Source organism: Sinocyclocheilus grahami, unplaced genomic scaffold (genome assembly GCF_001515645.1).
Source record: "Sinocyclocheilus grahami isolate Dianchi unplaced genomic scaffold, SAMN03320097.WGS_v1.1 scaffold347.1, whole genome shotgun sequence".
NCBI lineage: Eukaryota > Metazoa > Chordata > Actinopteri > Cypriniformes > Cyprinidae > Sinocyclocheilus > Sinocyclocheilus grahami.
The window spans coordinates 948,610-971,377 of NW_015505526.1; the positions used below are offsets into that span (position 1 = coordinate 948,610).

At 33.8% G+C, this 22,768-nt stretch overlaps 1 protein-coding gene across 1 annotated transcript in view; it reads left to right on the forward strand.

The window, feature by feature from the left end:
* The window catches only part of LOC107548412 (sodium/potassium/calcium exchanger 4-like), a 64,231-nt gene that overhangs the window by 34,527 nt on the left and 6,936 nt on the right, over positions 1–22,768 (forward strand). The window contains exons 3-14 of the mRNA XM_016229076.1: positions 11,159–11,235; positions 14,844–14,918; positions 15,119–15,203; positions 15,272–15,375; positions 17,546–17,620; positions 17,849–17,874; positions 17,955–18,008; positions 18,457–18,548; positions 20,078–20,247; positions 21,233–21,374; positions 22,395–22,561; positions 22,640–22,754. Coding sequence (XP_016084562.1) covers positions 11,159–11,235; positions 14,844–14,918; positions 15,119–15,203; positions 15,272–15,375; positions 17,546–17,620; positions 17,849–17,874; positions 17,955–18,008; positions 18,457–18,548; positions 20,078–20,247; positions 21,233–21,374; positions 22,395–22,561; positions 22,640–22,754 — 1,182 coding nt within the window. The remainder of the gene's footprint in view (positions 1–11,158; positions 11,236–14,843; positions 14,919–15,118; positions 15,204–15,271; positions 15,376–17,545; positions 17,621–17,848; positions 17,875–17,954; positions 18,009–18,456; positions 18,549–20,077; positions 20,248–21,232; positions 21,375–22,394; positions 22,562–22,639; positions 22,755–22,768) is intronic.

A 22,768-nucleotide genomic window follows, 5' to 3' on the forward strand; every position in this document is an offset into this window, starting at 1 on the left:
ATATAATATAATATAATATAATATAATATAATATAATATAATATAATATAATATAATATAATATAATATAATATAATATAATATAATATAATATAATATAATATAATATAATATAATATAATATAATATAATATAATATAATATAATATAATATAATATAATATAATATAATATAATATAATATAATATAATATAATATAATATAATATAATATAATATAATATAATGTAATATAATATAGGCTTGCCACAGCATATTTTTTAAGTATTATGTATGTGTATGCATATATAGAGATTTAATAATAAATATATATAAAAATATATATTCATAAATATATCATTCAAAAAATATATTCATTATATCATGTTATTGTTATTATATATTACATATTTTACAATACATATATCCAATGGGTTTGCCATGATACACATTGATACTAGTTGTAAAATTGATAGTGATGCAACATTTTAAAAGGGGGAACTGAAATATGATGGAAGTTTGTTATGTAAGAAGAACGTGTGTGAAGTGATACACAACATTTGAGCTGCGTAATAAGTCTTTATTTGTCCTGTAAGCAGAAAGTCTGTGTATATTGGGTGTTCTGAAATTATGTAATTTCTCTGTGGGGGATGTTCGCTCTGGGTTATGTAAGTCTGGGCTCTGGATGCTCGACACATTTAACAAGCTGCTTTTTGGCTAAAAAAGTTGGTATGATAGAAAAGGAAAAGGCTGTTTTGGCTGAGGAAAGCAGAGTGTTTGTTGTGACATTGAGGACGCTTGTTCTAGTGCAGGTTAGTTGTGTTCAGATCCAGGACGCTTGGCAGTGCTGAAGCAGGACAGAGGCGGGATGAGTGTTTCGGTTTCGAGTCCTCATGCGAGAAACCGTGAGTCAGCATCACAAAATCTCCAGTCATCAATCTGAGCTCAGCATCCACCAGCCGTGTGTCCTTTAACCCCCACAGATCGGACGTCCTGCCACAGTCATTTCAGCCTGCGCACAGATTATGTGCATTTATGTCTTATTTCTACTAGGGATGGGTCTGGAAGAGTCCATTAGTGAGTTTAGCTGATAAATTTGGGGATTAATTTAGAGACAAAACTTCTTGGAAGAGGCTTTTAGTGTGCTGACAGTGTTATATGTAGAAAATGTCTCTAATTTATACTTACTTAAATTTTATACTAATGCATACTTACAGTATATCAACTTACACTTTCAAGTGTGCAGAGGCTGAATTTATAAATATCGTTTTTACCATTTTATCATTCAAATTATATTTTTTCATATATTTTTTGTAAAATATTATGTATATTATGATGTATATTTAAAAATATTATTTATATATTATATATTACCATTTATTAAAAATATTATATGAATTATATTGCATATATTGTTATTTTATTACATATCTTATATTTTAAATACAACTTTAAATACAATTAATTATAATATTTGCAGATTCACATTCAGTTACATCTGAAATTGGTTCTTTGTTTTGTGTTTAAATGCATTATACTTTTTATAAGGATAATAATTAATAGATACATTTTGTAATGTATTATAACTGTGGTTACAATTATTAAGGAGATCATATAATGATGCATTTTAAGATGTATTACAAAGCATAATTAATGCATTAAAATACTTTTATTTTTATAATCTATATATTTTACGTGAAGTGTTAGTCATAGTTTTCCTCATCCATGTTTCTCATTTTAGTTCTAGTTCTGAAGATTTGTACATTTGTAAACCCTGGATTAATATCATATTTGCAAGTTTTCTTAAGGTTAATAACTTGGATTGAACAACTACAGCACACAACCTGCTTTTCACGCAATTCACTATTCGCCAAGAGTTTGATTGACAGGCGATCTGACTAATCACAACGCTGTATCTGCTATTTTGTCCGACAAACAAACCAGACAGGATCTGAATAATGTCGGTGGATTTGAGCTTGAAAAAGACAATTTTCCGCAGTTGAAACAACACACTTTCTGGTGGTATTCATGTTTATTTGGTGCTGTAACTAGTAGTAAAGAAGACAAGAAGATCGGTTCACATGCCGCTTGAACTGAGGCGCTACAGTGATCTGTCACGACATATTAAAGAGCCAAAAAACAGTATTTATTGTTTGAATTCCTTAAAAAATGACAAAATTTGAAGGCTGAACATTTGTTTCATACCAAACGTTACTTGCTGTTACTTAAATCCTCTAATAATAAGTTAGCTTTTATTAGTTTTCACTGTTTCTCTCAGACACTAAAACTAAACACGTGAGTTTCTGTGAGTGTACTAAGCTCATGAATATTTAATGAGGCAATGTTGTTTAATTTATGATTGGTTACATTCTAGCACTGCAATGTTTCATACTGTAGATTTGGAGATGAGCTTCCTAACTCTTTATAACTGGTTAAAAGCAGCGCTAAGCACCTTTCAAAATAACAGTTGTGAAACATTCACGCTAAATCCGTGATTAGGCATAATGTAAAAGGATGTTTTAGCTTTACATTTGTGTCATTCTGACTTGCTGTAATTCTTGTATTATATGAATAATTTCTAGATTATTTGTGAATTAAGCTGAGTCATTCTCGTATGATGTCAAGTCTTTCTCTTTCTCTCTCTCATCTGCTCCATTACTTCATTATTCAGTTCACTACACACGAGCCGTTTGATTTCTCTGCACTGGCTTCTTCTGCTGATGACACTCAAAGTTCACTGCACACACACACGCACACACACACACACACACACACACACACACACACACACACACACACACACAAAAATAGATACAACTATTTGAAAATCTGGAATCTGAGCGTGCAAAAAAATCAAGTGACCCTGGACCACAAAACCAGTCACAAGGGTACATTTTTTGAAATTGAGATTTATAAACCATCTCAAAGCTGAATAAAGATTTTCATTGATGTATGGTTGTTTGTTAGGATATGACAATATTTGGCCGAGATACAACTATTTGAAAATCTGGAATCTGAGGGTGCAAAAAAATCAAAATATTGTGAAAATCATCTTTAAAGTTGTCCAAATTAAGTGCTTAGCAATGCATATTACTAATCAAAAATTAAGTTTTAATATATTTAAAGTAGGAAATTTAAAAAATATCTTTATGGAACATGATCTTTACTTAATATCCTAATGATTTTTGGCATACAAGGAAAATCAATAATTTTGACCCATACAATGTATTGTTGGCTATTGCTACAAATATACCCCAGCGACTTATGACTGGTTTTGTGGTCCAGGGTCACATATAGCATATGAATTGTTTAAAACCTTGCTGCTACTCTTTAGGTTGTCTATAAAGACATCAGTTTTGTCAATAGGTAAAGAGGTCTAATATGATTCAAGAAAATTTAAATTATGGATTATAATTTTGAGTATGTATTAATAATGTAATAGTAAAATATTTTAAGTCATATATCTACACATTATATTTACACACAAGCTATATATTATATGATATACAGTATATATATATATATACATATATATATATATATATATATAATAAAAATTAGGAAATGTAAAAAATATCTTTATGGAACATGATCTTTACTTAATATCCTAATGATTTTTGGCATACAAGAAAAATCAATAATTTTGACCCATACAATGTATTTTTGGCTTTTGCTACAAATATACCCCAGCGACTTATGACTGGTTTTGTGCTGCAGGGTCACATACAGCATATGAATTGTAAATATATTTAAAACCTTGCTGCTACTCTTTAGGTTGTCTATAAAGACATCAGTTTTGTCAATAGGTACAGAGGTCTAATATGATTCAAGAAAATTTAAATTATGGATTATAATTATGAGTATGTATTAATAATGTAATAGTAAAATATTTTAAGTCATATATCTACACATTATATTTACACACAAGTTATATATGATATGATATACAGTATATACAGTATATATATATATATATATATATATATTGTCAATTAGGTCTAATAGGAACATAACAACAACAATTAATCTTTTGATTAAATTTAAAATGATGAATTATATTGGATATTTAATGTTTTTAAGGTCTAATATTATTCAGGTAATTAAAATGATGGATTCAAAAAAAATATTAGAAAGAAAAACGTTCTACTTTTGCCCCTTCTGTATGCACGCGGAACGTTTATCCGCACATAGGTAAAAAGTGTGTTCTTGTTGTGCTCCAGTTGTTTTGTAAGCACATTTGTTAAGCATCCAGCATTGTGAAATCAGTCTATCATTTGTCCAGATGTAAGCCTTTTGATTTTGTAAAGAGCTTGTGTTTGTCCACACATGATGTAACAGATGTCCCATCTACTGATCTCTCTTATGCAACACGCAAATACATTTGAAAGAGTATTAAAGGTTAATTGCATTATATTGTAACATGACAACATGCAATATTCGTCCAACTCAACTTCAGCGGTGAAACTTCAGTGTGTAACTCGTCTTTCATGAATGATGCTTCAAATCAGCACGCTTTTGAAAAGAAGTAAGCCATCTACAGAAGCTTGTTTTCACTAAGAGATAAAAAAACCAGCTTTTTTCTGTATAAAGTCAGAATTTCGAGATTTAAACACAGAATTGTGATATAAACTTGCTATTCTGAGATTAAAAGTCTGAATTGGCTCTTGTTCAGCATTCCGTGTATTACAATGTGTAGGACACTTATCTTGTAAACTTGTGAGAAAAAAGTCAGTATTGTGAGATAAAATGTTGCAGTATACCCTTTTTATTTCTTGTTTTGTGATGGAAGCACAAAAATATGTTAGCTATAAACTCAGAATTCAGAGAAAAAAGTCAGAGTTGTGAGAAATAACGCAGAATTCTGTTATATAAACTCAGAATTGTGACATATAAACACACAATTGGGAGATTAATTCAGAATGACGATGTATAAACTCAGAATTTATATAAGAATTGCAAAATAAAAAAGTAGAATTACGATTATATAAACGCAGAATGCGTAATTTCAAGAAATAATGCAGAATTGCAATATGTAAACTTAGAATTGCTAAATAAAAACTTTGCGAATTGCAATTGCGAATGCAACATAAATGCAGAATTGCGAGAGACAAACTCAGGATTGCGAGAAATAAACTCAGAATTGTGAGAAATAATGCAGAATTGCGAGCAATATACTCAGAATTGCGAGATATAAACTCAGAATTGCTAAATAAAAACTTGCAATATATAAATGCAGAAAGCGGCATGAATGCAGAATTGCTAGAGACAAACTCAGAATTGTGAGAAATTAACTCAGAATTGCAAGAAATAAACATATAATTGTGAGAAATAATGCAGAATTGCAAGATATAATCGTAGAATTGCAAGAAATAAACAGAAATGCCAGCAATAAACTCAAAATTGCGAGATATAAACTCAGAATTGCAAAATAAAAACGTAGAATTGCGATATATAAATGTTGAAAGTGACATAAGTGCAGAATTATATGCAGAATCTCATATATATATAATTAATAATATATATAAATATAAACATAGAAATGCAGTATTGTGAAATACAAACTCAGAAATGCGAGCAATAAACTCAGAATTTAGACATAAACTCAGAATATCTGAATTGTCACATGTAAACTTGGAATTGTGAGAGAGACAGTCACAAAAGTCACAATTACCATTATTTCTTATTCCGTGAGGGAAACAGGCTTCCATAGAAATCAGACTTATGACTTTCACTTACAAACCCGTCGATGAGTTACACAGCAAGCTTTAACACTGGTCACAGACACTGAAATGTCCCTAACCACTAATCATGGGAGGAAACCTCCAAGGTCATGCTATTGATCATCCGTCCGTTCATATCTAATGATTTAAGTGCATGTTCCTCCTTCCTCACTGATAATCTTGACATCTTTGGCTCTCGTACCACGTATTACAATGTAGGACACTTATCTTCACAAGCGATCTTCCCGGCATACTCAGACGGGAGGGTCATGCTTAGCTAATTGCCTGTGATGATCGGTAGCTGGAGTAATGCGATGAGCCCAAACGTCCGTGAACGAGGGAGGAACGTTAACCACGACACAATGGAGCAGTGAGTCTCCACACTGACCTGTTGTGATATAATTCATGATGAGCACAGATGAGTGTGTGTCTCAGGAGAGCATGACGTGTTCACTCACACACACGACTGACGTTCTCATGAAGCAATGTGTGGAAACACAAACATGTTTAGGGAAACTGGATCAGTTCTGTTCCAGTTCACATACTGCAACTATTGCACACAAAATATGCACTTCACTGATTATGGGAAATTGCATATATGCAATGTTTAACTATTCTTGCATAAAATATGTATATGTACGCAGGGCCGTCGCTAGTGGGGTGAAAGGTGGTGACGATTATAGGGGTCCACGGCTGAGGGGGGCCCCCCGGCGATCTCAACCAACTGGCTAGGGCCAGCCTAAAAAGACGCTCATCGTCACGAAAGCTTATCATTTGCACTTGTTTTTAGGCCTTGCCAATTTAAACATTCAAAAGAGTTTAAAGCATTAATGTTAAAGCATTAATTAAAGAGTTTAATGTTCAATGTGAGCATAAGAGGCTTCTTTCAAAAAAAAAAAAGAAGGTAGTTTTTATGCATTACATACAGCAGAAAAAGTAAGAATAATATGGTAGTATGCTACCATATGCTACCATAAAGCTGCTTTTATTTGCTTGTTTTAAATGGTAACTATGCACTGGTTCTAGTGCACTTGGTGTCCTTTGTTTTATTAAAAATGCACCTATAAAAAAACACAATGCCTCGTTATGTAAAGCTGTTCTGTTTCTGTTCCGTCATGTCTTCATACTGTCTGGATTTCGCTGTGATTATTGTTACTCTAATTACGAGTTTAATCACATTAACATAATCACAGTGTTCAGTTTCCATGAGCTTCAGTTTAACAGCACTGCTTATAAAGGTGCATGTAAATCGTCAGTGTGAAAGCAGACAGACAGATGATTTATTGATCGTTTAAGATGAAGCTCTAATCATTGCATTCCTTCGCCGTCCTTGCTCGTGTTTTCAGACGAGGAATATTGATGTGTTCCCTGCAAAACTAAGGGCACACATGATGAGCGGCTGCTTAATGAATCCATTGCCTGAAATGGAGCATAAAAGTCACCTTCACCTGTCCAGGAGTTTAATCTGCTATTCTTAGAGGCGGCTGAGGAGAGACAGTGTTGACTCATGGTGAGGGACAGGCTGCTTTTGCATGTTCTGGCATTTCTAATGACGTCCTGCTGCACTGGGATTATCTGAGAGGCCTGTGGAAGTCAGAACAGCATGCGATCATAGTACTTTTTGCAGTATGTATGGTGTGCACAATATGTGAATGTTCTGTATGCATAGAATACCAGAATGATATACAATATTGGCTAGAATATGCAGTACACAATCAGAGCAAACTGTGAAAAATACTGTATTCCACAATGCAATAGACTCAACTTGACCTTGAAGCAATTTCAACTTTAAATTATATATTATATATATATTAGTGCCATCAAACGATTAATCGCATCCAAAATAAAAGTTTTTGCTTACATAGTATATGTGTGTGTACTGTGTATATTTTTTATGTATATATAAATACACACCCATGCATGTATATATATTTAAGAAAAATATGTTATTTATATATGAAATATATTTATATATAATACAAATTATATGAATATAAATATATACATGTAAATATTTTCAAAATATATATTGTATGTGTGTGTATTTACATATACATAATAAATACACATAGTACACACAGATTGTCATGAATCCTGTCCGTGGCCTTTCGTCCGCTCGCCACCTCATTATATTGACTCCCACACTACACAGACTGTTACGTGTCACTCTGGACTACATTCTCCATGTTCCATCGCACTGATTATGGACTCACCTGCAGCCAATCACACACACTATATAACACCCACTCAGACTGGTTAAGGCTAGAAGGCATACAGCAAAAACTACTGGGCATGCGCACATCAATATAGCGTAATTTTTCTCACACTATACAACAATAATTACTATTTTTGCATTATTGTAAGGGGTAGGTTTAGGGTTGGGATAGGTGTAGACGTTAATAAAACACAATCTACTATGTAGGAAATTTTATTTATTCTTAGCTTCCGGTTTTTGCTGTATCCCTTCTAGCCACAGCCACTCAGACCCTTCTTAGAACGTTGAGTATTAGCGCTTATCGCTGGCTAGCCGATAGCTACATTACGGAGCCTGTAATCTAGTCATAGTCTAGTCTTGTTCTTCGCCTGTCTACCCGTGTCTTGATCCTAGCCTGTTTACCTCGTCGTTTCAGTTCTCTGCCTGTCTTGTATTATCCCTTTGTCTCGCCGTTTCTGACTTTGTTTGCACCTCGCCTGGACTATTGCATGTTTGTGGATTGCCCGTTTGCATATAATGTTTTTAGTTTATTTAAGAAATTAATTATTAATGCAATTTGTTATTTATTATAAATATCAGATATATCAGATTTTTTATTACAGTGGCTTCAAACAAACATCTGGCTCATTCAGTCAAGTTTTTAGAGCTATTCTTTTTTATTAAATACATATTGAAAATACAAAATATAATATTATTTTACAAGATATTGAGACAGAAGCAGATCAGTTTGTGTTTTTTAAATTTACTTTTTGTTTTATTTTATTTTATTTTATATTTTATTTTAAACTGCACATCTCAGTGTTGTTATTGCTGTAGCTCATAAAATATATTACACTAACAACATTAAGGTCTTGGGTTCGATTCCCAAGGAATGCATTAACTGACAAAACAAATACTTTGAATGCAATGCAAACAACTTTGCCAAAATGTGTAAGTATGCTGTTCATCACTGTATTTTTTTTATCGCAATATGATGCAATAGCATTGCAATAACAACTGTACAGTTTACAAATATAAATATTTAAGTCAGCAATCTGAGTCAAAAGATGTTTGAAAAAAAACGTTTGATCAGTTGTCACTGAGAATGGTAGGTGCACGCCATTTGTGTTAAGACATCTTACATAACATCTGATCAAAATGACAACTGGACGGTGTTTGCTGAATTACACATGCAACATAGTGAGGTTGTTGCATTGTTTCACATGCTATTTTTAATAACAGCAGGCAGTGTACACACTACAGTATATTGAGTTTACACAAACAAGACTGAACTCAGCTCAGACTGAATGTAACGGGGCTGACGAGACGTGAGACGTGTGGATCCATCTGCAAGCTTTTATTAAAGAGACGTGGTATAACAGGCAGGGTCAAACAATGGCAAACAGGTATATGGTGGGCAAAAACACAAGAATAGTCCTAGATCAGAATCACAGGGGCGAGACAAGAGGGAAAAATCCAGGAAAACAGGCAAAGATCAGAAACCGCAAAAACAGGCAAGGCAAAACAAGGAAACCACAGAGACTCGGAAAGGGGTACAGGCTAAACAATACTCAGCAGAGAATGGTGGTTTGAGTGGGTGTTATATAGTGAGTGAGGTGATAAGAAACAGCTGTGTGCAATGAGTGCAATCAGTGCAGTGTGCAAATCGTGCAATGAATGATGGAATATGTAGTCCGGGCTATTATGCAACAGTTTGTGTTGTGCGAGAGTCAATGTAAAGGAAAGGGTGACCTCTGGTGGTGAATAAACGGAAGTCCATGGACCGAATTCGTGACACTGAACAATTCGGTTTTGGAAGTTCAGTTGTTTTTCAGATATCAATGATCTGTGTGGAAAACATCGGAGAACAAAGAATGTCAAGTGAACACACAGCAGATGGACAACTCATGCCGTCAAAAGTGGCATTTCAAACCACTCTAAATATCCTGAATTCTCAATTTTCCAGCCCATTTTTCTATCTCAACACTGAGTTTAGTCATATTTGATGGTATTTCTATGTCTCCAGTCCTTCTAGCTGTGAACTAGAAATCTCTCTTCTGTTTACGCATCAGCAACTTATTCATGAATAAGTTATTAATTTCTCCACTTCTGGGTTTGTTAGATAAAAGACGTGGACCAGATATGTGGTTTTGAAATGTGGAGCATGTGAAATTCTCTTTCTGAAACTTTTTTCTGATTAAATGGATGCTGATACTATAGTACAACACGCATTCTATTGATGCCTTTTCTCTTGTTTTCAACATTCTTAAAACAAGAACTTGGAACTTTTCAGAGAATATATCTTGAATTACATTATTATTATTATTTTATACATTTTTCTTGTTTTAAACCTAAAAATCTCTCTTTTGAATGGAAGCACATTTCTGCCATGGAATAAAAAAATAAGAAATGTGTCTTTTTGTCTCACAATTCAATTCAAGTTTATTTGTATAGTGCTTTTCACAATACAAATAGTTGCAAAGCAGCTTTAAAAGTTTCTACATTATACTTAATTCAGACTTTTTTCTCAAATTGTGGTATAAACTCAGAATTCTGACTCACTTTCTCGCAAGTCTGTTTCTGACACAAAATATAAAAGGTAATTGCGACTTTATTTCACAATTCTGACTTTTTCTTGCAGTTGCGAGTTTATAGCTCACAATTGTCTTTAAATCTTATAATTTTGCATTTATATCTTGCAATTCTGAGTTTATATCTCTCAATTCTGAAATAAAAAGTCAGAATTGCGAGATATAAATGCAGAATTATGGGATAAAAAATTACAATGACCTTTTTTGCCCATGGTGGAAACAACATAGTTTTGTAAAATTTATGCCTAAGATCTCTTATGTCTTAATATATTATGCAAATGAGCTTTTCTTGTATTAAGAGATGATTATACTGTAGATATATAGTAGTTGTAGCACAGTATAATTGCATGTATAGTAGATGATTATACCAAAGATAAATTAATACATTTGATTATGTTCTAATGGATTGCACTTCTTGTAGCTTATTGGTTTACTTTGATATCAGATAAATCAAAATAAGAAAAAAAATTTCTCATTTTAAGAAAAAAAAGGTCACTTAATTTTGATAACTTTTCCAAAAAACAAGACCTAACATCTTGAGTCATTTTGCTTAAATGTATCTTGAGTTAAGCGTTTAGATATTTGTAATGGAAAACAAGACTATTCTTTTGCGGTTTTTAATCCGAAACGGTGCAAAATGCATGACTGTAAATGTGTGTTTGTGTTTTTTACAGCCATCCGTGAATTTCCAGATGATATTTTCACCAACGATGAGCGGAAGAGCGGTGGTGTGCTGCTGCATATCATAGCGGTAAGGAAGTCCATTTATCTCTCTCTCTTTCCTCAGATTAGCAAAGTACATTTAGAAAATTGCATCACTGGGAAATTTGATCCGGGTTATTTTTGCACAGAAGTTTGGTAAAGGTATAAAGAAGAGAATTTGGTCACAGTAATGATGCACATTCACTGCTGCTCCCCGGCATGATTTGATCTCTTTGCTGTTTTCAGTTTTTTAACTCCATCAGCTATGAGCAGCACAATTAAAATCTGCCTGTGGTTATGGAATGCCGCCACTCTAATGTTTGCATCACACATGGCTCAGGACTGAATTATGCATTCACACAAACAATCAGGACGTGCCGTGTGTGGGATTTCTGTCCTTTGGTGCCCCCTGTGGTTGGAAACGATCACGGAAATATCCATCTGGAATGATAACTATACTGTAATTTATGCTGTTTGTTACAGTCATGAAGGGAATTGATGCTTTTTTATGGTCTGTAAAATGCTTACCAGCAAATCACCCCTAATGGATGTTAGTAAGTTTTATTGACACATTTGCTGTTTATAAGTTATTATTGTGGCTTATTTACAATTTTTATTTATAGACACTGGTCATTTTGGTTCCATAACATGCCTTTCTTCAGACTAGTGGAAAGAAAATATCCAAAATGCACATTTAGGTGTATTTTATTAAAGTGTATCTATTTGCATGTGTAGATTTTTAAATGTTTTCTCAAAATGAGCCAGAAATCTTTACATACACCAAACTTTTGGTTTTATTATTATCTATATTCTGAAGTTTTTCCCCCCCCAGAGGGATTTGTTTATATATTATTAATCTGATTTATGTAATGTTTTATTCCTAATAATATGAGACCCTGGACCACAAAACCAGTCATAAGGGTCAATTTTTCGAAATTGAAATTTATACATCACATGAAAGCTGAATAAATAAGCTTTCCATTGATGTATGGTTTGGATAGAATATTTGGCAGAGATACAATTATTTGAAATTGTGGAATCTGAGGGTGCAAAAAGGTTTTTTAGTTTTAATATATTTACGGTAGGAAATTTACAAAATATCTTCATGGAACATGATCTTTACTTAACATCCTAATGATTTTTGGTATAAAAGAAAAATCAATAATTTTGATCCTTACAATGTTTCTTTGGCTATTGCTTCAAATATACCCCAGCTACTTAAGACAACTCCAGTGTTTTGTGGTCCAGTGTCACAAATGGTGAAAATGTTTTTTTTCCCTGGCTTTTGACAGTATTTTCTGATTTAGTGAGCAATAAAAAGACAAATCCAAAATCCCCTCAATAAATACCCATAACTCTAATTTGTAAACAAAATGAAACAAGAGTTTTGAACCTGACTTTATCTAATATTCAGATTTCTTTTCTGGCAATGTATGCAAAGTAGTGCATATTTAATTATATAATACACATTTGCATATTTAAACATAACATTTAAACTTGTAATGCAAAACAACAAATCTAAAGTACTGTGTTTAATCAAGTAGGCAAAGTATTGTGATATGTATTAAAGGGGTCATATGATGTTGCTAAAAAGAACATTATTTTGTGTATTTGGTGTAATGAAATGTGTTTATGCGGTTTAAGGTTAAAAAAACACATTATTTTCCACATACTGTACATTATTGTTTCAAGTAAAAACAGCCTATTTGATTACAAGGATGGAAAATCTATGGCTGTTTTAGGTGCAAATCACCTTTCTAAGTTAACAAACGTGCCTCGTGTTATGATGCCATCGTCATCCTCACTGCTGAAGGTCATCGTAGTGTCTGCTTGCATTTGCTTTGGTTTCAAATTGTGGATAAGCAGGAGCTTGTATTGGGTTGGCAGATCATTAAGCTAGATGAAGAAAGGCTTTGCAGTGAATGCAGATGTGAATCCAGAGGTTTGGATCAGTCAGGACTGGAGAGCAAGGACACACTGTGCATGCAGAGGAGGAGAAACGGCGTTCTGGAGCTGACAGCCGTGATAAACGGCAGGCAAACGCGGCCAGCGGGCTTCTGGAAGCTTTCATTTCTCAGGGGTTTGTGAGGTTTCTTCACATGTGCTTCTCCTCAAAGTGTTTGTTCTAGGAGACGTGAATAGAGACACACTGGGTCAATAGTTGACATACAGTAAGGTCAGAAACATACTGTGAATGTCTAGTAATGTATTTTAAAAACCATTAAAAAAATGTACATTACTTGAAATAAAATAAACATAGCTAAAATAAAATAAATAAACTAAACAGAACTAAACTAAACTAAAATATTACAAACCTTAAACTTACTTTATTTCACCTAATTTCCATTGCAACATTTCAAAATTTTCGTTTTTAGCTTGTTGAAGTACTAAAATAACCAAAACCTACAACTGTACAGTATATAACAGAAACTAACAAAATGAACAAATACAAAAATATTACTAAAACTTTAAAATGATAGCAAAATATAAAAATAAAATCTAATTTAAATAACTATAATAGTATATATCAGTGATACAAAAATAACTGCTATACAGATCAGTGTTATCTTAGTATTTAGTTAGTACTTAGTATTTAGACTTTTATAGTATTTAATAATATTTTAAAAATATAATTAGCTTTTTTTATATTTTCAGTTTTTATTTTAGTTTGAGCAATTTCATGTTATTAATTTAAATTCTTGTTTTAGTCTTTTAGTTCTTACACTCGTTTCAGTTACGTAGTTACCAAGGCAAAAAAATAAAAAAAATTTACATTATGCTAAAATGTTTTATTAAACGTTTTGTTTTTCAATGTTTTTTAAGATTTGAAGGGTTAGTTCACCCAAAAATGAAAATTCTGTCATTAATTACTCACCCCCATGTTGTTCCAAACTTGTAAGACCTCCGTTCATCTTCGGAACACAAATTAAGATATTTTTGATGGAATCTGACAGCTCTCTGATCCTCCCATAGACAGCAATGTAATTACCAAAATATCTTCATTTGTGTTCCGAAGATGAACGGAGGTCTTACGGGTTTAGAACGACACAAGTAATTAATGACAGAATTTGGGTGAACTAACCCTTTAAGGTTTTTAAGATTTATTTTCTGAGATTTCTATGTGCTTTTATGTTTTTCAGCTTAAATTCAGTTGACAAAAACAATTTTTAGTAGTCGGTTTTAGTTAATAATAGCAACAACACTGATAAACATTGTTAGTCAGCTCTAACTTGCTATGCCATATGCACTTAAACCACAATCAGCGGTACATCCTGTGAGTAAATAGTATTAAAAAATAAAAACATTCATACCTCTGTATTGTCATAGCTATTTCTGGCTTAAAATTACAGAGCTAAAAATAAATGTGGATATTATAACTTTGATCATTTGGTCCAGGAGTATTTGATGAGAAATGTTTGGGTTCACAATGAAATCTCTGACTTTTGATTGCAGACTATAGTATACTGGCAACTCTGAGCTCAGTTTGAGAAACTTTTGAGATCTTTACTGGTATTTTTTTCATAGGAGCAACATCTAAGAAGCAGGAGACTTAAATAAAAGTCTCCATGTGTACCTCATTGGTATTTAGGAGAAATAAGTTGAGGTTTTGAGGTTTTGGAATTGAGGTTTCTACAGTCTTCTGTGGTCTTCTTACAGGCTCTCTACATGTTCCTGGCCCTGGCGATCGTGTGCGACGACTACTTCGTGATGTCTCTTGAGAAAATCTGTGAGGTAGGGTTGTTCAGAAGCGAATTCCCAGTTGATCTGAGTAATACCGCGGTACAGTGAGAGCAGCAGAATCTGCGCTGTTCTTCCTCTGACCCACTTTGAGGCTTTCAGAAGCTCATAAAACATACTGCTCCAGATTTGGGCGGTGTTTGTGCCAGAGGCTCTGTTGGATGTGAATCGTCTGCTGCTGTTGTGTTGTGCAGAAGCTGAATCTGAGCGAGGATGTGGCTGGAGCCACGTTCATGGCGGCGGGGAGCTCAGCGCCCGAACTCTTCGCTTCTGTTATAGGTAAAGTTACACAACCGTTGTTCCCACTCTTTTCGTGCTGCACTTTTGTTCATTGTGTCTGTTTCCAGGTGTCTTCATCACTCACGGTGATGTTGGAGTTGGAACGATCGTCGGCTCTGCCGTCTTTAATATCCTCTGCATCATCGGAGTTTGTGGGATCTTTGCTGGACAGGTGTGTTTGTGCATCTTCTCCAACAGAAGCCTTAAAGGGACAGTTCACCTAAACTTGAGTTTACTCAGCCTCAGTCTATCAAAGATGTAGGTGGCTTTTTTTCTGCAGTAGAACAGTAAAGAAGATTTTGAGCTGAAACCGTGGTCCTTGGTGATTCATAAAATGCAAGTCAATGGCTACCGTCACTTTGAGAGTCTAAAAAGCACATCAGGCAAGAGAAAATGAATCCCTGTGGATCCTGACGATATATCGAGATCTTATGAAGCGAAATGATCGGTCTACTTGTGCAAAAATAGCACTTATGATATGTATACTTTGTCATTGCATGTTTACATAAATTGGTGAATCAGTTCATTGAAACAAACTGTCCGAAAGAACCAGTTTGTAGGAAAGAATCGGACTTCCAAGTGAGCAATATTTTATTGATGCATCTATAGAAAATCATCTATATAATGGTGCATTAAAGAAACCAGCCCCAAAACACTGATATGAAGAATCTGTAATGAGACATCAAGAAATGTATGTCCAAATAACCTCAAAAACACTTCATTCTTGAAGACAGGGGTGTTTGTGCATCTTCTCCAACAGAAGCCTTAAAGGGGCAGTTCACCTAAACTTGAGTTTACTCAGCCTCAGTCTATCAAAGATGTAGGTGGCTTTTTTTCTGCAGTAGAACAGTAAAGAAGATTTTGAGCTGAAACCGTGGTCCTTGGTGATTCATAAAATGCAAGTCAATGGCTACCGTCACTTTGAGAGTCTAAAAAGCACATCAGGCAAGAGAAAATGAATCCCTGTGGATCCTGACGATATATCGAGATCTTATGAAGCGAAATGATCGGTCTACTTGTGCAAAAATAGCACTTATGATATGTATACTTTATGTCATTGCATGTTTACATAAATTGGTGAATCAGTTCATTGAAACAAACTGTCCGAAAGAACCAGTTTGTAGGAAAGAATTGGACTTCCAAGTGAGCAATATTTTATTGATGCATCTATAGAAAATCATCTATATAATGGTGCATTAAAGAAACCAGCCCCAAAACACTGATATGAAGAATCTGTAATGAGACATCAAGAAATGTATGTCCAAATAACCTCAAAAACACTTCATTCTTGAAAATAAAATGGTTCTTTATTGACACTGATGGTTCCATGAGGACTCTTTAACATCCATGGAATCTTTCCAGTCCACAAAAGGTTCTTTATAGTGGAAAAAGATTCTTCAGATTATTAAAATGTTCTTCACACTAAGAAACTTTACCTTCCAACTTAAAGGTGGGGTAAGCGATTTCTGGTAGCCAATGTTGACATTTGAAATCACCAAAACAAACCCCACCCCAAGTCCCTACCCCAAAAGGGTCTTGCCCCTCTTTTGATAGCTCCGCCCCACACATACGTACGCAACCCAGGCAACGATTAGACCCGAGCGGTGCGGCACAACAAAATACTATAGAACTTATTATAATCAGTGATGCTGTCTACACCATAGAGATATATACTGTATATACATATCTATGGTCTACACTGGATGCGGCACGACACGACAAATCCCCGACAGAAAACTGCTGCTGCGTTCTATATTGACACAAATTTCAAATGATTTTCAACTTTTCAATTTTCTTTTGTTACGCAGACGTTTTCCTCTTTTGTTTTTAATCCGCCATCTCTATCTTTCTGTAGCTCGTCTCGGCTAATGTCCGTCCTGTACACTAAGCGTTCTCTCCTCCACATCATGAGTAGACACGCCTCTTACTGCTGATTGGCTACAAGTTTGATTTGCTATTTGGCCCGAATCAGTTTTCTAAAGCGTTTTTGAAAAATCGCTTACCCCACCTTTAACCTTGACCCTGTTTTTTTCAATATGAACTGCATTTTTTTTATTCTTTAACTCATTATTTTCTTTGGTTTAATTATTTATTTGTTAATGTATTTACTCATTTGATGAGAAAAGGTTTTTACACAAAATGCAGTTAAAAATAATTTCATTTTATTTCTGAGATAACAACTAGAGTGCCTGAATTACGTCAACATAATTAAGTTTTATTGTTTTATTCAGTTTCATGTTTTTGCTTTGTTTTCTCTGTTTGTAAATCATAGGTCATATTCAGTGTACAGTGTATCTTCCTGCATTTATGTATTTAACAGTAGTCTGTGTTGTTGTCTGTAGGTGGTCTTACTGACCTGGTGGGCTGTTTTCCGTGACTCTTTCTTCTACATTTTGTCTGTAGTTGCTCTAATTGTGGTGAGTCTCAAATTAATATCTGCTCTGTTAAAAAAAAAAAAAAAACCCTGGTATTTCCTATTGACACACTACAGATAGAAATAACTGACTTAAAACCATTTTTTAGCTTGTGAAAATACTAGTGTTCTAATAATTTTCGCCACCACTATATATATATTCAGATATACTTACTAACTAAACGGTAACAGAACTGATTATCTTTCTGTTTGTCTTGTCATGTGACATCAGTTCATCTATGATGACAAGATTGTGTGGTGAGTCTGTTTTAATTTTCCTCTCCTGTCAGATTTTTGTAAATTTCCATCTGACATGTGGTTTTGATGTTGTGCTTCAGGTGGGAGAGTCTGGTGCTGGTGGTCATGTATGCTGTATATATCCTCATCATGAAGTGAGTTTATATACACAGTAAAGACATTTATAACGTGACAAATGATTTCTATTGCAAATAAATGCTGTTCTTTTGAACTTTCTATCCATCAAAGAATCCTGAAAAATAAAATGCATTACAGGTTTTTTTTTCAAATATATAAACCAGCACAACTGTTTTCAACATTGATAATAATCAGAAATGTTTCTTGAGCAGCAAATCAGCATATTAGAGTGATTTCTGAAGGATCATGTGACGCTGAAGACTGAAGTATTGATGCTAGAAATTCAGATTTGATCACAGCAATAAATTACATTTTACAATATATTCAAGTTGAAAAGTATTATTTTAAAGATTTTACAGTATTACTGTTTTACTGTATTTATGATCCAATAATTGCAGCCTTGGAGAGCAGCAGAGACTAAAACTCTCTGGAAGAAAATTCTCATTTTGTTTTTGTCTTTATTAGATTTAATGCAAGCTTGCAGAAGTTTTTCACAAGACGGAGCGACAAGAACGTTGCCAATGGAAACGCAGCGGCCGGCAGTGAACTGGAGGACGGTAAAGACAGTTTAGACTGTAACTGGGGCGATCTGTCAGTACCGCTGCTGGGTCCAGGTAAGACTAAACAGACAGGCTTTAAAAATACAGATGTATTATAAGTCATAATCCATAATTCCATACCCATGTCACCCTCAGTACAAGTATGAGGTCACCTGTCACATTTTTTGAACAAATATGGTAGAAAACTCTACCATATTTGGTTTGACTAAAGTCACTGCTAGAAATGTAATATATGTTTAAATGTTCTGCAAGTTTTTGCAAGTCATCTGAATTTTAATCTTTCTAGGGTGTTTTTATGTATATGTCTATAAAATGAGAAATGCTATTCATACACACTGTGACTTGCATGATATTTTTACTTACTGAATTACATTGTTTAAATATATTACATGAAATTATATTATTATTAGCTACACGTCACATCATGTCACTTCACTTTATTATTATTATTGTTATTATTATTAAATTAAGAAGCTCATAATGAAGAAATAAATGCTTTGTTAAATAGCAGAAATTATTATTATTTTTTTTTTTTAATTTGGCAAAATATCTGGGCATAACCTTTCAAGTTATTTAAAAAACATTGAAAAAACAATTCAGAAATACTGTGACTTGAATAATGTTTTCAGTTATTGAATTGCAATATTTTTATATACTACATTTGCAGACATTTCAAAAGGCAGAATTATTTTTTTTAAAGAATTGTCAAAATCGGTATCTTGGCATAATCTTTAAAGTTATTAAAAAACATGCAGTGACATCTATTGAATTAAAAAAAATTTTTTAAAATTTTTTTAAATTTGGCATAATCTTGTATTGTTAATACTGATAAGTTCTTCTCATAGGCATTTTTACCAGTAAGATTTTTATTCTTAAAAATATCTGATTATTTTTCATTTGAGGGTTAGTTCAGGTTATTATTCAGGCAACATGAAAACAAAGATGGCATTTTGGTTGAGTTAGATGTATTTCTTTTAAAGTAGATTTTTAAAATATATTTCTTGGACACCTTGATCTTCTCATTTATTGCACATGCTCTGAACAGCACGACTGGTTTGGACTTTTGTCCAGTTTTATTTTGTCTTTATGAGAGAAACGTCCTCCAGGTTCTGTATTAAAGCAGCTTCAGTGTGTGAGAAACCTTGTTTTGCAGCTCTTGAGATCTCAGCACTTTTCTTCCTGCTTCTCTCCGTCTGTGATTGAGAGGTAACGTCACTGCCATCACTTCTGTCTCTTTTCTCCCTGCTGTCTTTCCACCAGAGTTGGTCTCTTTCCTCATTCTTCATCTGCCTGCTTCTGGCCTCGGTATCTTCACGTTTAACTCTGCCTGCCTGTTTAGTCTTACTAAACCTTTCTGCGTTTACTGCACACTCTTTCTCTGATGCTTCTCTGAAAATGCAGCTAAATAATTTGAGATAGAGGAGTAAATGTCTCATATAAACATGTCGTTTTAGAATATCAAGAAAGAAATCAGTCCTAATATACTCTGTGTGTATTTCATGGATATTTATTTTGTCTTTCTCAAGTCAAGTCCAGTAAGGTTTACAGTCGAGGTTCGGTGGTCATGGTTGATGAAATCATCAACGCCAGTCCTCCAAATTACCGTTTCCCTGAAGCCGGTCTCCGTGTGATGGTCACAAACCACTTCGGACCCAAGACTCGTCTGCGCATGGCCAGCCGTCTCATTATAACAGAGGTATGGCAGACACGAAATTGAAATAAAAAGAAATAAAAATATTGGAATATTCATCATTATTTAAAAAAAATTATGCATATATATTTGCAGAGTATTTGAAGAATGTATAAAGACATGAAAGGTTGAATCTCAAGAAATTGCCCGCAAAATAAATTATTAAAATATTGTTTTGTATTATTATTATTATTAATTATTACTGTGTCATTATTTTCATGACAATTAAAATATATGTATATAAATATAATATAATATAAATAAAGTCAAATTTGGGGTCTGTATTTTTTATGTTTTTGAAAGACTCTTCTGCTCACCAATGCACTTTTTATTTAAAAAAGAATACAGCAAAAACATTAATATTGTGACATATTATTAAAATTCCAAATAACTGTTTTCTATGTGAATATATTTTAAAAAGTAATTTATTCCTGTGATCAAAGCTGAATTTTCAGCATCGTTACTCCAGTCTTCAGTGTCACATGATCCTTCAGAAATCATTCTAATATGCTGATATGCTGCTCAGGAAACATTTGTTATTATTATCATCAATGTTGAAAACGGCTTAATATTTTTCTGGAAACAGTGATACATTTTTTTTCAGGATTCTTTGACGAATAGCCTTTATTTCTTCTTTTTATTTGAAAATATAAATTTTTGTAACATTATAAATGTCTTAATGTGTCCTTCCTTACTGAGTACAAATATTAATTTATTTTTTTAAATCGAACTGACCACAAACTTTTCAGTTCAAATAATTTTATAAGACTGTTGACTATTATTTTCATCAAAAATTGAAATGAAATGTAATTGTTCAAACTGTGCATTATAATGTTGTGATCCCTGAATGGTTTTTAATTGATTGTTGCTATGTTATTTTTCACAAAATATTAAAAAAAATGTACTATCAGCAATTTATCATCAGCTTATCGGTATCAACCAGGCTTTTAACACTGGTGCACTTCTAGAAAAGCGTGTTTGTTGTGTGTAGCGTCAGAGGTTGGTCCAGTCGGCTAACGGTGTGGAGACAGCTGTGGTGGACGGCAAACCAGACATCGAGAATGGAAACGTGCCAGAAGACAAAACCACTGAAGATAAAGAGAGTGAACTCACCTCACCGTTCAAACTACCAGGTGAGTAAAAGAGAGTTACTGTTACTTTTCAGAAGACCATTTTTCTGCTAAAATCACCAAATACATTCATAAAAGAAACGGATGTGATAGAAATCAAAAAGCACCTCAGAAAGAGTATTTTAAGGAGCAAATATAAGCTTTTTAACCTTTGTGCTGTGCTGAAAATGACCTAATGTGGTGTTCCCGGTCAAAAATTACTAGCATTAAAAAATTGCATTCATTATGGTATATAAACACCAAATCTTGCATTCAGTTTTCTTTTCATTTGCATGCACAGGTTTAGTATTAGATCATTTTGGTAATTTCCACTCAAAAGCTGAGATCAGTGAAACCTATGATTAGTCAGTTCCAAGAACAAATACAAAACCTGTGCTAATTGAAAGAAAGCAAGTTGATAAAGTTAAATCTAATATGTGGTAATAATATAGCATAATGACAGATTTACAAGCAATTTTTGTAGGCGGGTCATTTTTGACCCGGAACACCACGAGTGTAACAAAGTACAAAAAATATATAAATGTATGCTTTATTATTAACATATCTTGAATTCAATCTTTTTGTCAACTTGTTTACTTTTTATTACTCCAGGTTTTGTATTTCTTTTTGCTACTGATTGACTGAGGCCTCATTGATTTGAGCTCATGCACCTCAGTTTTCCAGTGAAAAAAAGCATAATTTGAGGATCATTTTGGCAGTTATCACTCAAAAACTGAGTGGGAAAAAGATTGAATCCAATATATGGTAATAAGGTAGTATAATGAGAGATTTACAAGCAATTTTTGTAGGCAGGTAATTTTTGACCCGGGTCAAAAAAGCTGGGGAAAAATACAAAAATGATTTAATTTTTCAGTGTTGGGAAGCTGTTATACCTGCTATAGGAAAAATAAAATCCTATGCCATTCAAAATGATAGGAACACAGCATGAGGGTTAAATGAACAATATCTAGTTTGTAAGCAAGAGCAGAAAATTAGTTTCCAGCACTGCAGTGTGGTTTTAAAACAGTCCGTTGTGTGTTTCAGACGGCTGTATGAACAGAACTAAATGGCTGATCTCTTGGCCATTGTTATTGATCCTGTACTTCACCATCCCAAACTGTGCCAAGTCTCGCTGGGAGAAATACTTCATGCTCTCCTTCATCCTCTCCACTGTCTGGATCGCCGTCTTTTCCTACTTCATGGTGTGGATGGTAGGTGCCTCACGTCTGTCAGTGTCTCTCTCCAGTTAGTCTGTCTTGTTTTTAGTGAAGCTTTACTCTGTCTTGTAGGTGACGATCATCGGATACACGCTCGGCATTCCCGATGTCATCATGGGCATCACGTTTCTGGCGGCGGGCACGAGCGTCCCAGACTGCATCGCCAGCCTGATCGTGGCTCGTCAAGGTAGATCGATCGCG